At 40.1% G+C, this 17317-nt stretch overlaps 2 protein-coding genes and 1 pseudogene across 2 annotated transcripts in view; 1 reads left to right on the top strand and 2 right to left on the bottom strand.

Annotated features, from left to right (window-relative positions):
• LOC132956309 (cytidine monophosphate-N-acetylneuraminic acid hydroxylase-like) overlaps positions 1-13354 on the top strand; it is a 503487-nt gene extending 490133 nt beyond the window's left edge. The window contains exons 7-12 of the mRNA XM_061029688.1: positions 272-352; positions 460-526; positions 665-746; positions 10756-10891; positions 11070-11213; positions 12538-13354. Of these exons, the coding sequence (XP_060885671.1) occupies positions 272-352; positions 460-526; positions 665-746; positions 10756-10891; positions 11070-11213; positions 12538-12733 (706 nt within the window). The 3' untranslated portion in view covers positions 12734-13354. The remainder of the gene's footprint in view (positions 1-271; positions 353-459; positions 527-664; positions 747-10755; positions 10892-11069; positions 11214-12537) is intronic.
• Positions 1-17317, bottom strand: part of LOC132956306 (NXPE family member 3-like) — a 404680-nt gene that overhangs the window by 299313 nt on the left and 88050 nt on the right. The gene's annotated exons all lie outside the window — the stretch shown is intronic.
• LOC132956296 (NXPE family member 3-like) overlaps positions 1-17317 on the bottom strand; it is a 365449-nt pseudogene that overhangs the window by 313653 nt on the left and 34479 nt on the right.

Raw genomic sequence — 17317 nt, 5'->3', positions numbered from 1 at the left:
GCTTACATGCGAACATTGCTGTCATATATTTAAGTACATTCAACAACAGGATATCTTACAAGGTCATGATCTCTTAAAGAGCATTAAGAGTCATATTTAAATCAACATCGAGTTATCTTGCTGAACTAACACAGCCGCTCTAACTTTTTTTTATGTGGCAATTTAACCTTAGCCCTTTAACTTACAGATATTAACTTGTGTGCTGCAGAAAACTGTTTGTTGAAGAATACAGATTGTCCGTGAGGGATCTAACCTTTTCTTCCTTTTTTAGTTACCCCACATTGAAGGTCCTCTCAGACAGGAGGCCAGATACCCCCATTTTTGTCGGTGACACATCAAGACCTGTCTTTTGGTTAGTAAAGAGATGGAGCTCTGTTAAACCCAACACATCAACCACTACGAAATCTTTCAAATTGCGTCTATTTTTCACATGTGCTTCCCTCTGTCTTGATGCAAAAGGGCTTTGGAGCAAAGCCAAGTCAAGCTGACCAACATCAACGTCGTCCCTTTTGGAGTCTGGCAAAACGTGAGTCCCATCTGGTTAATTAAAAATAAAAACATGAAATAACATCATTGAAAAATAAATATTTTAAAAAGCAACATTTACAAAACTCTAATGTTAAATATTCTAACTGATCACTGACATGTCCGTTGATTCCATCAGCTTGATGAGCACCTGAGATTTATGATCTTGATGGACGGCGTGCACCCTGAAATGGACACCTGCATCATTCTGGAATATAAAGGTACATGCTTATCCATGATTGTTCTCTTTGAAAACAATTATTCAAGTTGAATAGTTATAACCTTTACTTTCCATTGTCTTTATTAGATGTGAAAGAAGAAATAAATAAAAAAATCAATCTTTAATTTATTTTACTTTAAAGACACAATATGTAGATTCCGCCGCCAGGGGACTCTCAATCAAAATTACAATAACAAAAGATAACGTCGAGGCTAGCGGGGAATCATGTAGCAATTCTTGTTTCCTTATCAGCGGTCTTTGACGTAACATCCGGTGTTTCCATGGCAACGATAAACATTTCCTGTCTGCCATGGTGGCTCATCATGGCTGCCACCTCGACAAGACAGGTCCCGTCACAACTTTAAAATTAAGGATTTCTCTGGCTTTGATAGCTGTATGAAATATTTTAACAAACAAAAATATATAACATAGGTTTAGTTCATTTTAAATTAATGTAGATATTTTATTGTAAACATTGTCACTAAATTCTACATATTGTATGTTTAATTAATATTTTACATGCAAAAGTCGGTTTTGGTGCTTGCCTTAAGGCTCCAGACCACTAGGTGGCAATATTGTGATCTGGGCCAGAAGCGGTTCATGTTCGACCCATGGTTGATAGGTCCTGAATTCGCCCGAGGTTGGTGGCTTGTCCATGAGCCTCCAGCAGACTGCCTGGACCGGATGTGTACAGCAGATTTCATCTACATCAGCCACATGCACTCGGACCACCTTAGGTAAACTACATAAATATATTTTGTCTTTTTAGTCCCCCAATAACCAGACAACTAGCACTTATACCTCCATTGGAGGTCACACCTAATTGTCAACACAAAAAGCAATTAAGATTTGTTCTGTCAAAATAGAAACTAGAACTGCCGCCTTAATGTTGCATGTAATATTCACAAGGATGACATGGGAATAATGGCCAAGACACATTGCAGGTACAAAGTGTCTCTCAGCTCCTTTCTTTCCTCTCATGTTTCTAGTCGGACTGTAAACACAGGCAACGAAGGGAAAAGGAAGACTTGGCTGGAAGTCCTTTAACTGCTAGCTACAACAAAACTTGTCCTGTATGACCTAACTACAGTGCTGTAAATTGTCATTAGCATGGATGGCTGCTAGAAATAGGCTAGCAGGGCTAAGCCCTCGCTTTCTTACACAACAAAAATGCGAAACATTATTCATCAAATAATTTCAAATAGATTGCTTTTTATAAACCAGTGTAGCAATCAAACCTAACAATTACAAGAAAAACTATATATCTAATAAGGCTGAGTCCAAGCACTGTAGCATTCTCTTTCATTCACTAGCAGTAGAAATGAAAGAAACAAACTTGGCATATCTTACCTGATATATGAACAGTGAGGGATTTAAGGCAACACCTGTTTTCCTTTTTAATGTCTTTACTCATAAAGAAGAGCAAATAAACCGCATCACTGATGAAAGCACACAATATTTGTTTATGACGTGTTTCTGACATCAGCCCTATGCAAACCTCCGGGACTGAAGCACTAGTGCCAGTAATATTCACAAGGATAACATGGGAATAATGGCCAAGACACATCAGGTACAAAGTCTTACCGGCTCAAAATGAATCCTATTGTGTACATTCTTTATCAAAATTAGGATGTAAATGATGTGGAAAAGTCCTCTGTTTTCACACATGCACTCCATGCCCATGAAAAGTCTTGCTGAGTTAGTTGTCACACATATTCCGCACAGCTGGAAGTTTTCTCCGTTGGAGACAGGGAGGGTGTAAATATTTCACCTGCTGCTAAATATATATATATAGGCATCCTGTCATCCCACACTAAAACTCTCCTGTCAACGGTCAACACCCGAAGCCGGCCTAAGAAACTAGCAAGGTAGACGACACACCGGAGAGACGGTACAGCAGAAGAGAGGTCACATGACTGTACTGACATGACTTCCGTCCAATCACAAACAAGTAGTATGGACATACCTTTTCCGGTTTGTGAAATATATTTTGCAGCAGATTAAATATATTTGTAGCTAGTGAAATATTTAGACAGTTGACCTTCAGGGCCACCATAGGGGGGTCTCAGACAGACATCATGAGTTAAGGATGCACACATGCCTGCAGCTCCTACTGAAAATTTGTGACAGAATTTCAGGCGTTTTGTGCATGTATGAAAACAGCATCAGAGAGACCACGGAGACCATTGAGCATCAATCTTATCATCTTAAAATCTGAGTTGACCATCAAACAAGTCGATCTACAGTGAATCATTCCCGCAGCTTTAGGCCAGCCACACTATTATTAGCAGGTTACACATTCAAGCGTCTGCACAGCCTGAGGCCACACTCGAGCAAATCACTTCCTTTTTCATGTGACAACAGAAATTGGACGCCCAGCGTAGTTTTCTTTGGTGAGAGTGAGGAATCGTACAGACGACAACATATGGGCAAATGAATACCCATCACACAGAGGTATTTCAGGAAGGCAGGCCACACATTGATTTACAAGAGACAAAGACAAGCAGAATCTTCAGAATTACTTGCAGAAAAGAAAGGCAGGTACACTGGCAGAACCAAACATGTGTCATCTTGAATGCTTACATGCGAACATTGCTGTCATATATTTAAGTACATTCAACAACAGGATATCTTACAAGGTCATGATCTCTTAAAGAGCATTAAGAGTCATATTTAAATCAACATCGAGTTATCTTGCTGAACTAACACAGCCGCTCTAACTTTTTTTTATGTGGCAATTTAACCTTAGCCCTTTAACTTACAGATATTAACTTGTGTGCTGCAGAAAACTGTTTGTTGAAGAATACAGATTGTCCGTGAGGGATCTAACCTTTTCTTCCTTTTTTAGTTACCCCACATTGAAGGTCCTCTCAGACAGGAGGCCAGATACCCCCATTTTTGTCGGTGACACATCAAGACCTGTCTTTTGGTTAGTAAAGAGATGGAGCTCTGTTAAACCCAACACATCAACCACTACGAAATCTTTCAAATTGCGTCTATTTTTCACATGTGCTTCCCTCTGTCTTGATGCAAAAGGGCTTTGGAGCAAAGCCAAGTCAAGCTGACCAACATCAACGTCGTCCCTTTTGGAGTCTGGCAAAACGTGAGTCCCATCTGGTTAATTAAAAATAAAAACATGAAATAACATCATTGAAAAATAAATATTTTAAAAAGCAACATTTACAAAACTCTAATGTTAAATATTCTAACTGATCACTGACATGTCCGTTGATTCCATCAGCTTGATGAGCACCTGAGATTTATGATCTTGATGGACGGCGTGCACCCTGAAATGGACACCTGCATCATTCTGGAATACAAAGGTACATGCTTATCCATGATTGTTCTCTTTGAAAACAATTATTCAAGTTGAATAGTTATAACCTTTACTTTCCATTGTCTTTATTAGATGTGAAAGAAGAAATAAATAAAAAAATCAATCTTTAATTTATTTTACTTTAAAGACACAATATGTAGATTCCGCCGCCAGGGGACTCTCAATCAAAATTACAATAACAAAAGATAACGTCGAGGCTAGCGGGGAATCATGTAGCAATTCTTGTTTCCTTATCAGCGGTCTTTGACGTAACATCCGGTGTTTCCATGGCAACGATAAACATTTCCTGTCTGCCATGGTGGCTCATCATGGCTGCCACCTCGACAAGACAGGTCCCGTCACAACTTTAAAATTAAGGATTTCTCTGGCTTTGATAGCTGTATGAAATATTTTAACAAACAAAAATATATAACATAGGTTTAGTTCATTTTAAATTAATGTAGATATTTTATTGTAAACATTGTCACTAAATTCTACATATTGTATGTTTAATTAATATTTTACATGCAAAAGTCGGTTTTGGTGCTTGCCTTAAGGCTCCAGACCACTAGGTGGCAATATTGTGATCTATGTCCATCTTTTTTACTCTTCTCAATGAAATGCACTTTACCATGTTTTTCACTAATATATGATGTCCCTAGTTTGCCTATAAACCCCCAATTAAGAGAAAAGTCCATCCTCTCCGTCATTTGCCTGCTCCACTTTTCCCTTCATGAAATCACAAAGGGCAGTAACCCCTCCCCATGGGGAGGGACACTCCCACAGCTAGGTGTTTGGTCCAACCTCTGAGTCCTCCTTTCCACAAACAATAGGGCATGGAGCAAGTAAGCCCACGCCATCCAAGCCCTTCCAGAGAGTAGGGCTGCAACTAATGATTATTTTTTATTTCGACTAATCTATTGATTATTTTTTCGATTAGTCGATTAATCACGATTATTTGGAATACTATTTTTGATCCCCGTTTTACCTCGCCTGCTTAAGCATGAACACCTGTGAATTTCAACCAGCAAAAGTAAATTAGAATAATGGCACATGAAACACGAGTTTGGCACATAGTAAGTATATTTTTTAATAAGTATACTTTTTGGATCACAATGAAAAGGAAATAAACTAAATAATACAAACTTGTGTGCAAACAAAAGTGCAAGTAGTCTTTGATGTATAAATAAATAACTCAAAATAGTGTTGTGTTAATGTTTAAAATGTGTTCTACAAGGTGTAGACTGGATGGAAGGTCTGGATGATCTGCTTGAAGCCTTCATCCTCAACCATAGATAATGGTCTCATGTCTATGACGATCATGTTGAGGACGCTTTCTGTGACAACCTCAGCCATTTTTGGGGTGCATGAGCCTTTCCTCATGACAAACTCATCCACACACCTTTGCTTGGCACTTAAAAAAATGAGAGAAGAAATAGCAAAAATGTAACAATGGGAAAGAAATATTATGTTTAACACTTATCAATACCTTAAACAAATATCACTGTTTTCTCCAAAATGTAATCTCTTACAAAGTATTATGAATGTGCTCGAAATCTGTTTAATTAGTTGACATTAAGGTTTACAATTCAGATTGAACACAAGTATTAACAGGAAAACTTAATGGTTTAGCAAATTGACATGACATGTCAAGTTGTTACATCATCAAGGTTTGTTTTTCCTCTAATATTAAGATTAAGATTTACTTTATTGATCCCTGCAAGGGGAAATTTAAGTTTTTACACTCTGTAAGTCATGAACACACACATAGGCTGAAATATACACACACATGCAGAAACAGGAGCCTATGGACATGCATTAATGGAGAGACACAGCGGCCCACAGCGGGCGCTCCTGAGCTGATGGTGGGGAGGGGGTTCGGTGCCTTGCTCAAGGGCCAAATTTGGTCTGCACCGGGACTTGAACCGGCAACCCTCCGGTTCCCAACCCAAGTCTCTACAGACTGAGCTACTGCCGCCAATAAAGGTATTGTACTGATAACTAAAGAAATTGCACACTGAATAGCGTTACTGACTAAAACGTTATCCAAGCAAGTATCAAAGATGGCGGCACCAATGTTATAAGTAGGATACTTGAATTAATCCTTGTGCCTGAAGCACAAAGGCCTCAGTAATTAAATGCAAAAGATCTAAAAGATATTCATGTAACTTGCAAACTCACCCACTCACGGTATTTGAAGACACTGCAGCTACACACAGTTTGCACTTAATGTGTTTCGCCAATTTGTTTTCAATAAAATGTTCCCAAACTTTGGAAGCCCTGGGTCGTCTTTTTCGGGCATCCTCCGTGCTTTCCGCCATTATTCATGTGAACTTCTTCCTCTCCGTTTCTGTGAATAATGTTAAAATTGGGAGCGATACTGCCCCCACCACTTCCTGTAGTGAACTGCAAGTACAGATGATTTTTTAGAATAGAATAGAATATAATAGAATTACTTTATTGATCCCAAACTGGGAAATGATGGTGTTACAGCAGCAGGTTATCCAACACACAATATGAGTAAAAAATACAATGTTAGCAAATCTAAACATAATATAATATTAAATACAAAGTAAATAAGTACTAAAAGATATCAAAAAATAAGAATGTGACTATATACAACCAGGATTTAACTAAGCATTACTAGTCTTAAATAGGAAGATTATATATGGAAGATTGAATGTAAATGTGCAAAAACAGAGTCGTAGATGGTTATAAATTAAATATGAAAGATTAAATGTAAATGTGCAAAAACAGAGTCGTAAATGGTTGTAAATTAAATATGAAAGATTAAATGTAAATATGCAAAAACAGAGTAGTATATGGACAGTATTGACATAAGTTAAAGTGCATGAGTGTAGACATATTATAAGCAGAAACTATACAATATAACGGCGAGTAGACAGCCAAATGCAATGAACATGAGTGCAGGGATAATTTGTAAATTTAACATGTGCAGAAGAGATTACAGAATGGAGAGACAGATATTATTATGATGACAGTTCTCTGCTCGCATGAGGTGAGCTGTTGTACAGAGTTCTGGCCTTCGGTAAGAAAGATTTCTTGTATCTGTCCTTGTGACAGCGAAGTTGAATCAGTCTGTTGGAGAAGCTGCTCCGCTGTTTGTCCAGTAGGGTGTGCAGAGGGTGATCAGGATTATCCATAATGGATAACAGTTTGTTAAGAGTCCTCCTCTCTGTCACCACTACAAAAGAGTCCAGCTTGCAGCCTATCACAGAGCAGGCCTTCTTAATCAGTTTGTCCAGTCTCTTAGTGTCATCAGCTCCAATGCTGCTCCCCCAGCAGACCACAGCAGAGAACAGTGCACTGGCCACAACAGACTGATAGAAGATCTCCAACATCTTGCTGCACACGTTGAAGGATCTCAGCTTCCTCAGAAAGTAGAGTCTCATCCCCTTCTTGTAGGGGATGAGCGTTGGCCTTCCAGTTCAGTTTGTTGTCTATGTTGACACCCAGGTACTTGTACTCCTCCACCACAGACACATCCTCTCCCAGGATGCACAGCGGTGGTGGCTCTGTCCTCTTCCTTCTGAAGTCAATCACCATCTCCCTGGTCTTATCCAAGTTCATAATCAGGTGATTTCTGCCTGTCCACTCCACCAGCTCTCTGTACTCCCCCTCTTGCCCATCACTAATACACCCAACCACCGCAGAGTCATCAGAAAATTTCTGCAAGTGGCAATGGAGAAAATACAAATGGAGGCTGTAAGGTGTGAATTACAGGGGTGTTATTTGAGGTGGGTTGGGGGGAGGGAGAAAATACAGAGGGAGACAGGGAGGTGTGAAGTACAGGGGTGTTGTTTGAGGTGGGAGAGGCAGATGAAGGCTGTGCACTAAACCTGTTGAAGAACAGGTTTAGCTCATTCTCCCTCTCCAGGCTGCCAGAATGTTGCCTTTCTCTCCCTTTGAAACCAGTGATTTCCCTCATTCCAGTCCACACATCCCTCACGTTGTTACCGGCCGGTATTTGATTTTACCAATAACAAAAACAATAATACTACACGTCGATGCTTGAATTCCCACGTCAACAAATTTTTAAAGTCGACGTAATTGATTATGTCGACTTTATGTCGAAGAAATTTGCTGTTGAGACAGACTTGCTTTCAAAGAGTATAATTTTTATTAACAAGCAGCATCTCCAGGCTCGCCATGGTTCGACCTGGAAGAGACCCAGCCAAAAATGATCTCCCCCGAACATACAGAAACAATAGCCTATATGCACCTAAACATCTGCTTTTCATCATGGGTCATAAAAAAACATCATGTAACACATCCATATTTGACAATTCTCTTACACAACACCTCAACGTAAACATTCAACTTGAGGGGACTCCTAAATCTCCTTCAGATACAAATTCTCTCCAGATGTATAAGTTATAAACTTAAAGGAGCAGTATAGTCTCTCTGTCCTAGTTACGTCAGACACTTCATTCCCCCTTTTGAGACAATAGTCTCGAAAACAAGAAAAATTATACAATTATGATGCTAATTAGCCTCATAAGAATCACTTCTGTCCATGCTTAACCTTAGCAATATAGTAAAATTTTATTTGTTCTGGAGTGTGAGAGCGAAAAACCCATCAGGCAACTATCTTTCTTTATTATCCATCAAACAATCTAGACAGGAAAACTCTCTCACGGTCCCTCTGCCGCAGGCAACCACCTATAGTACTCCAAACCAATTAAAAAGAAAAGGGTTCTGAAAACTTTATAGGATGATATTTAAATGCATACATTTAAAACCTCAGAAATAAAATAAAAAAATTGTCCAAAGTCAGGCTGGTCGACCTTTCCCTACATAACACCACTTTCCCTAAGGATCGATAAAGAAATAAAACACCTGAGGTCCCAATATTTGCATCTTATACAGTTCCAGAAAACTCCAATACTAATCCAAAGTAATATGTCTTGCTAAAAATGTTGATTTCCTAGAGGGTGGTAATATACGAGCATTAGAACACACACACTTTTAAAATCGCTGCTCCACCCCTGTGCACAGAGTCTACAGACACATAGAATACAGCACAGTATCCTCCTAATCAACAGCCAAATACAAAATGTATCTTCTGATAGTTAAAACTAACTTCTCCACCTATTTTAGATAAGACTATACGTTCTTTTGAACAGACAAAATTTGCAGCATAATGTGGTCACACACATACACACAAACAGACAGAAAAAGAAGAAAAATTCACACTCCAATCAGCCAGCAGTTTGAACTTTATCAGGAGTTTTTCTGTTCTCTATTCCTACCCCCTGAATGTGTACAGACTGTCCTCGCTGGTCTCTCCACTTCTGTTATAAAACAGATACTATATATACTTATGTATAAACGTCCTTTATTAGGTTCATATGTATTTATCAGATTAAACAAATGTCCTCTGAGGGGCTCATATTTTATCAAATCGAATATATAAACGTCCCCTGAAACAAAGGGCTCATAGGTTTTTTAACACTGATGAAGATCAGATTAAATAAACGTCCTCTGAAACAAAGGCTCATAGATTTTTAACACTGATGAAGCAATGTCCCCTCTTATGAGTTACTAAAATCACCTTTAAGCATTCTCCTGCTATATATGCCTATTTAATAATACATCGATTCTATTTATCAATCACACACAAACAAGAACATTTCCGGATCACTTACACACACAGCTTCACAGATCTCTCAAAAACATCTAAATCACAGCGCAACCCACAAGACACAAGCTGTCTTGCAACACACACGAGCGCACATACATTCCAAGAACAACCGCCCTCAGTTCAAATTTTAATGTCGACTCATTTATAATTTTCCCTCTATCAAATTTTTTTTACTTTGGCCAAACTTTTAACAAATTGTCTTTTAACAAATTACTTCACTCTGCATGCTTCAATGCACACTTTTTCCTTTATTCAGCGCTTATTTTTCCACTTTTCTCAAAACTCTTCAATCTTTATTCCTTATCTTCACTTTTCATCTTTTTACTTCTCATCTTTATACTTCTCATCTGTATTTCCCCTCTTTTATTTCCTACATTATACGTTTATAATTTCAAATACCTTGGCCAGGGATCCCCTTTGTTTTATTTTTATTTTTACTCAATTTGACTACTTCTTAAAGGCAACTTTCACTTCAGTGTCTAATTTACACATGACTTACCGTTAAGAGGATACGGGCCCTGTCCTTGTTAAACTTGCATAGTTTTTTAGCTAACTGGTCTCATTACTCGTTGCGCTTATCCTATAACATTTCCTTTCAACTTTATTCTCTTTTCTTTTATTTATCTCTTCTTTATTTTATTCCTCTTTATTTATATACTTTTTAACTCAATAAACCCCAATTTAGACGGAGAATTACTCCAAACATCAACACATCATTGCACTTCAGTTCTTTGACAGTGGAGCCAAATTTGCAGACAGAATCAGCTCCCCAATGTGTGAAAAAACAGACACTCACGCTCTGAGGTGATGGAGGAATGCACCCATTGAAGCTCTCTGCTGCAGAAGGCCCCAACTGATCCTGTTCCGTGACGCCAAAATTGATGTGGATTCCCTTGTTGTTGATATGTTTGATGATGAAGAAATTCGCCGTTGAGACTGACTTGCTTTCAAAGAGTATAATTTTTATTAACAAGCAGCATCTCCAGGCTTTGAAATCCAGTACATCTAACCAAGTATTTATGTTTACAGACTCCTGGAAAGCAGGGTTCATCAAGAATGAAAGGAAGAAGCTTCTGAATTACAAAGCTCAGCTGGTGAAGTCCTTGGAGCCTTGGATCTACTGCCTGTTTGCTGGCTACTTTGTGGAGGCTCATCCATCATACCGGTAAAGCTTGTTAAGTATAGCGCAGGCCAGGGTTAACAATTTACAGCCAAGAAGAAAAGAGTTGAAAAGTACGCAGTTGATCCGCTGATATGTTTGACTCTATTTAAGACTTAGAATAGAGTTAATATGCAGTTTTATCCATGCATCTTCTTCTACCTGTGTGTGTTTGTGTGTACAGGTACATCAAAGATACCATTGTAAAAAACAAGGCAGAGGATCTAAACGCGCTCATCAATAAGACCGCACCAGACATCAAGACATGGATGCCCAAGCCAGGCGCTGTGCTGGACCTCGGCCTTGCTCTCAAGGATCCCACCAACAGGTAGGCAATGCTTAAAGCACTCTGTGTGTTTAATCCAATATCTGACAATAAAACATAACTGACTTTTTTTTTTTTTTTTACTGAAGATAAATCACAAAACTCAGCAAACTCAAATCAGTGCAAGGCAGTGTTCAAACAGCTGAGTTTGGGCACCGTCCCTCCAGCTGCCGAGTGAAAACACAAATGAAACAAAGATAACCAAAAGGGGTTAGACGGATTGTAAACAAGATGTAACTTAAAGGCCCTGACACACCAAGAAGATGGCAAAGACAAATTATTTTATTATTATTATTATTTATTTTTGTCTTGGCCAAAAAGTTATGGATAACTCTCCATGCCAGCAGGTGGCGGTAGTCCATTGTTATGATACGAGAAGACCATTTTCACACCGCTGTCGTGCACCAATCTTGTCTTAATCTTACACACACGCCTACTAATGGACAAAAATGTATGATAAAAAGTTGAAAATGGCCTGGCGTTGTCAGCCATTGGTCTTTTAGTTGAAAAAGAGGCGACAATTAAGGAGAAACCGCATTAATGGATGAAAGCATGCAGCAAGCTAACAACAACCACCTAGCAATAAAAGCAACCACAACTGTTATTATACATAACTTTCATTACATATCTGTAGTGTCATTCAATTAGGTTATTTGTATAAAAAAAGCCGCCCCTCAGACACAGTTGTTATGAATTAGCCATTGAGGACAAACTTTTTACGGGTTTAAATTCTGTGGTAATGTGTAGAAATAGTGGGACTGAATTTTTGTGTGGCAGGCCTAAACTGTGTTTCTGCACTTTCAGGTTGGCTATAATTTTCAGCCAATTTTATATCACGCTGATTTAGAATCACAAGACAACCTCCACATTAGGTATAAGTCATTAGAGGTCTCTGGATTAAACTGTGGCTGTGGCTCAGTTGGTAGAGTTGTCTTCTGTCAACCGGAAGGTCAGAGGTTCAATCCCCAGCTCCTGCAGACACACATCCGATATGTACTTGGGCAAGACACTAGTTAATGCTGATCACTTTCCATAGCAGCCTCTACCATCAGTGTGTGAATGTGTAGATGTGACCTGTTGTGTAAAAGCGCATTGAGTAGTAGTACCATTCACCTTGCAAACTGGGTTTAATGTGTCTTGGTTCAGCAAAGTTCAGTTTTCTTGGTGAGTAGAAATATTATTTTAAAAAAGCTGGCAAAACTACAAAAAAGACAAAAGTAGCAATGTACTAAAGTGATTCTTAGATATTCCTGAATATTTAAAGACCTTCATGCACTTAATGTAACCTTATTGATGTAAATATTTCCATCACTACACTAACAAACAGTGCGGCCATCACCAATCCCCCTGCCAATGCAAAAATCTACAAGGACAGCTGGGACTTTGACTTGTATGTGGATGAACTGAACAGTGCCATTGGCAGTGAGATATTTAGACATCGACGCTGGATCCAGTTTTATTACACCTGGGCAGGCTTTCAAAACTACAACCTTGTTGTGCGGGTAAATAAACTCAACATTTAAGTTTCTCTCTGTTAGTCTGGGACTGACATGGTGGTTTTTCCTGTGCTTTACACAGAAGCAGCGATAAGTATGCACAAGTATTTCTATCTGTGGTGGCATCAGGGACGTGCACAGACATTTTGGGGGCAGGGGCTAGAGTAAAAAAAGGGGGCACTGCTAAAGCTAACATAGCATGTTTTAGCATTTAAACACTTTCTGATTCACATAACTGTTTGAACATTTGACTGTTGATGAGATATGACAGGCATATAATAAACTAATTCTGTTTTGGTTATACTGACGTCCCTTCCCAAACTATTGAGTCTAAGTTTCTTAATGGAAAACAATAATAAGGCAATGAGGGAACTTGTCAATCGAAACCCCCCAAATAGTTTATATGTGCACGTTCCTTGGGGACGAATCACTCTGGAGCTTCGTTCATAAGTAGAAGGATGTGTCGAAGACTTCATCCCCAATTGAGTCCAAGCCGGTGATCTGTGCTGCATGCCATCTCTTCTCTTTTTGCTTATTTCTTGCCACCTTTCCACCGTCTTATCTGCCAAAAACAACTTTCTAAAAAAAGGTTTTAGGGTGTAGTCTGGTAAACCACTCTTTTTAACGTCTCTTTTTCCCTTTGTCATGATGCTTTTGATGCAATGTGTGAAGCACTTTGAATTGCCTTGCCTAATAATTGCCATGTTTGATAGCTGCCACTCCCTCCAATCAACAAAAGACACTTTTAATGGTCTCATTATTTCATTGTGCAGATTAAAGCTCTAAAGATTTCCATGGCCCCAACCAATACATACATACACGTATTTGAATGGTTTTAGCCTGTCGTGTTAGGAGACTACTGTGGTAAATTCACGGGTCCTTTTCACAAAAACTCTCTCCAAGAAGTTCAAATGAGAACTCACGACAGGTTTGATTCTCTCCTTATCGGGGAAAATGTTTCCGAAATACATTATTTAGCACCATTGACTTGCAGACCAGGTTTTATACTGAACTTCAACAACGTTATTAGCTTCACTCTGTTTTCTTTTAGATGCACAGACAATGCTTTTTTACAAGGTTTATTTTTTGTGCATTAAACATTAAACATTAAACATTACTCCACTAATTACTGGAGCCACTAACTTGGCCGTGTCAATCTAGCATTTTTTCAGGGCAGAAGACTGCTGGCTGTGCGATCGGGCCGCTGTAAGACCGACACTGCTCCGTTACTTTTTACTGCATGTATTATATTTGAGATTGTTTTTTACCGATCAGACATGGAGCAAAGAGGATGCAAAGAGGACAAACTAGGATCAATATTGGAGATGCTTTGGAAAAATGCAGAGACAGGAAGAGGGGAGAAAACTCTCTCTAATGTTTTGAATTTTGACTGCAGTACCCATTGTGGTGGAATTTCTGTAGTTATTTAGATTATAATGTACAGATGTCATTAGGTTTATTCTCTGTTCTCTAATGTCAGTCAGACCTGACAGAGTTCAGCTGTTATTAGAACACCAAGTACAGCTTAGAGAGTGTCAACTGTTCTTCCTGATGTCTGCAAGGATGTTTGGTAGACTTATTGTCTGCTCCAGTGTTATTGACGTCACAGTTTAGTCTAGGTGGGTCAATGTGGCATGACCCTGATAATGATAATGTCTTTAAGGATATATGCGATGCCTTTCGAGAAGTTCGGGAGATGTGATTGAGCAAGACACAAGTACAGAAGTGTGATGTTGAATCATGTCTTCTCGAGTATTCATCTTGTGTACAAACTTTCATCAACGTAAGCCATCTGAGTCAGTTGTTCAACCAACGATCTCGAGGAGCCTAAGAGAGTTCAAGAGCTCCCAGGAAAGTAGGTGGTTAGTGACTGAGATTTACAGATAGATACATGCAGTAATATGACGTAGGTTGGATATAGGCCTATAGTTAGCTAGAGTTCCTGAATCTAGAGTAGGTTTTTTGAGTAGAGGTTTGATTACCGCTACTTTAAATGACTGTGGTACATAGCCTGCCAGTAAAGACATATTGATCATATCTAATATAGAGTTGCTAACTAAGGGAAAGACTTCCTTAAACAGCTTGGTTGGGATTGGGTCTAAAAGACAGGTTGACGGTTTCGACGCAGAAATAATTGAATTTAGCTCTGAAAGGTCGATTGGAGAAAAACAGTCTCGACTAATATCTGGTCCTGGAACTGTCTCTGCCGTATCAGACGTATCTGCACCAGGTAAGAGCAGGAGGTTACTAATTTTGTCTCCGATGTCTAGAGTTTTGTTGTTGAAAAAGCTATGGAAATCATTACTGCTGAGGGCTAAAGGAATACAAGGCTCAATGGAGCTATGACTCTCTGTCAGCCTGGCTACAGTGCTGAAAAGGTATCTAGGATTGCCTTTGTTTTACTCAATTAGAGAGGAGTACTAGGCAGCTCAAGCGTGACGTAGAGCCTTCATATATTTTCTATGACTATCCTGCCAGAATAAACGAGATTCTACCGTTACAGTCTCTGCCGTTTGATAACCTTCTGTTTTAGGGGAGCAATCAAATCAAGAGTAACTCTCAGCGAATCCACTGCACTATCAGCAAACTGATCTAGCTGAGAGGGACTAAAGCTATCATAAGAGTTTCCAACTGGGTTGAAACACGGTACTGAATCAAAAGCAGCTGAAATAGCTTTCTTAAATCTAGCTACAGCACTATCAGATAAACTTCTAGAGAGCACATTTTTATTAAGCAGAGATAATTCTGGTAGGACAAAGTCGAAAGTAATAAGGAAATGGTCTGATAGAAGAGGATTTTCTAGGAAAACTGTAAGGTTTTGGATTTCAATGCCATAAGCTAAAACAAGATCCAGGGTGTGGTTAAAACGATGAGTAGGTTCGTTGACACCCTGGGTGAAACCAATAGAGTCTAATAATGACATGAAAGCTGTGCTAAGGCTATCATTCTCAACATCCACGTGGATATTGTAGTCACCTACAACAATTATTCTATCACTGCTAAGGACTAAATCTGATAAAAATTCTGCAAATTCAGATAGAAATTCAGAATATGGGCCAGGAGGGCGGTAAACTACAACAACTAGAACTGGCTGAAAGGTTCTTGAGACTGGATGTGAAAGACTACGAACAAGGCTTTCAAAAGAAGAAAAATTCAGCCTTGGTCGAGGGTTAACTAGAAGACTAGAATGAAAAATAGCTGCTAATAGCGACCAGCTTGATGTCGAGATGCTGCTGTGGTATGTAAACACTGTTCACCGCTGGCAGGCTGAGCAACAGACAGCCCACCCAGACGGATTTTTCATCATCGCTGGGGATTTTAACCATGCAAATCTCAAGACGGTTTTACCCCACTTCCACCAACACGTGACCTTTCCCACAAGAGAAGGTAACATTCTGGACATGATTTACACATCAGTTAAAGGTGCTTACAAAGCTCCACCCCTCCCCCACATCGGCCACTCTGACCATATCAGTGTAATGCTAATGCCAGCTTACAGACCCAGGGTTAAAGTCACCAAACCAGTTCTGAAGCAGGTACGTGTGTGGCCAAAGGGGTCCTCTGCTGCACTACAAGACTGCTTTGATACCACAGACTGGGAGATGTTTAAGCAGGCAGCCACCTACAACAACCACACAGACATTGAGGAGTACTCTGACACTGTTACCTCCTACATTAGCAAATGCATTGCTGATGTCACCACCACCAGAACCATCACCACCCGGGCTAACCAGAAGCCATGGCTGACAGGAGAGGTACGCGGGCTACTGAGGGCCAGGAAAACCGCCTTCAGAGCTGGGGATGCAGCCTGCCTGAGAACAGCGAGGGCCAACCTGTCCCGTGGCATCAGGAAAGCCAAACACAGCTACACACTAAAAATAACCGGACACTTCAAGGACAGCAGAGACGCGCAGAGCCTGTGGCGTGGTATCCAGACCATCACGGACTACAAACCCAAGCCACAGACCTGTGACAGCAACACCTCTGTGCTGAACGACCTCAACAGCTTCTTTGCCAGGTTTGAAGCACACAACAGCACGCCCCCACAGAAGACCACCCCCCCTCCCCACAACCAGACCCTGTGCCTGACTGCAGCCAGCGTGAAGAGAACCTTCTCCAAGATCAACACCCGCAAGGCTGCAGGTCCAGACAACATTCCTGGCCGTGTGCTGAAGGACTGTGCAGAGGAGCTCAAAGATGTCTTCACAGACATTTTTCAACGCTTCTCTGAGTCAGGCTGTTGGTCCGTCGTGCTTCAAAGCCACCACCATCATTCCCGTTACAAAGAAGCCCTCACCTTCCACTTTCAATGACTATCGACCCGTTGCACTGACCCCCATCGTCATGAAGTGCTTTGAAAGGTTAGTCATGGCCCACATCAAATCCACCCTCCCCGCCACCTACCAGTTTGCATACCGAGGTAACAGATCCACCGAGGATGCCATCTGTTCTGCTCTTCACCCAGCCCTCACCCACCTGGACACCAAAAACTCATACGTCAGAATGCTGTTCATAGACTTCAGTTCAGCATTCAACACCATCATCCCTCAGCAGCTGATCGGCAAACTGGACCAGCTGGGGCTCAGCACTTCCCTGTGCAACTGGCTGCTG

The sequence above is a fragment of the Labrus mixtus genome, chromosome 22, assembly GCF_963584025.1.
Source record: "Labrus mixtus chromosome 22, fLabMix1.1, whole genome shotgun sequence".
Taxonomy (NCBI): Eukaryota; Metazoa; Chordata; class Actinopteri; order Labriformes; family Labridae; genus Labrus; species Labrus mixtus.
This window is presented reverse-complemented; position numbering and strand designations above follow the sequence as displayed.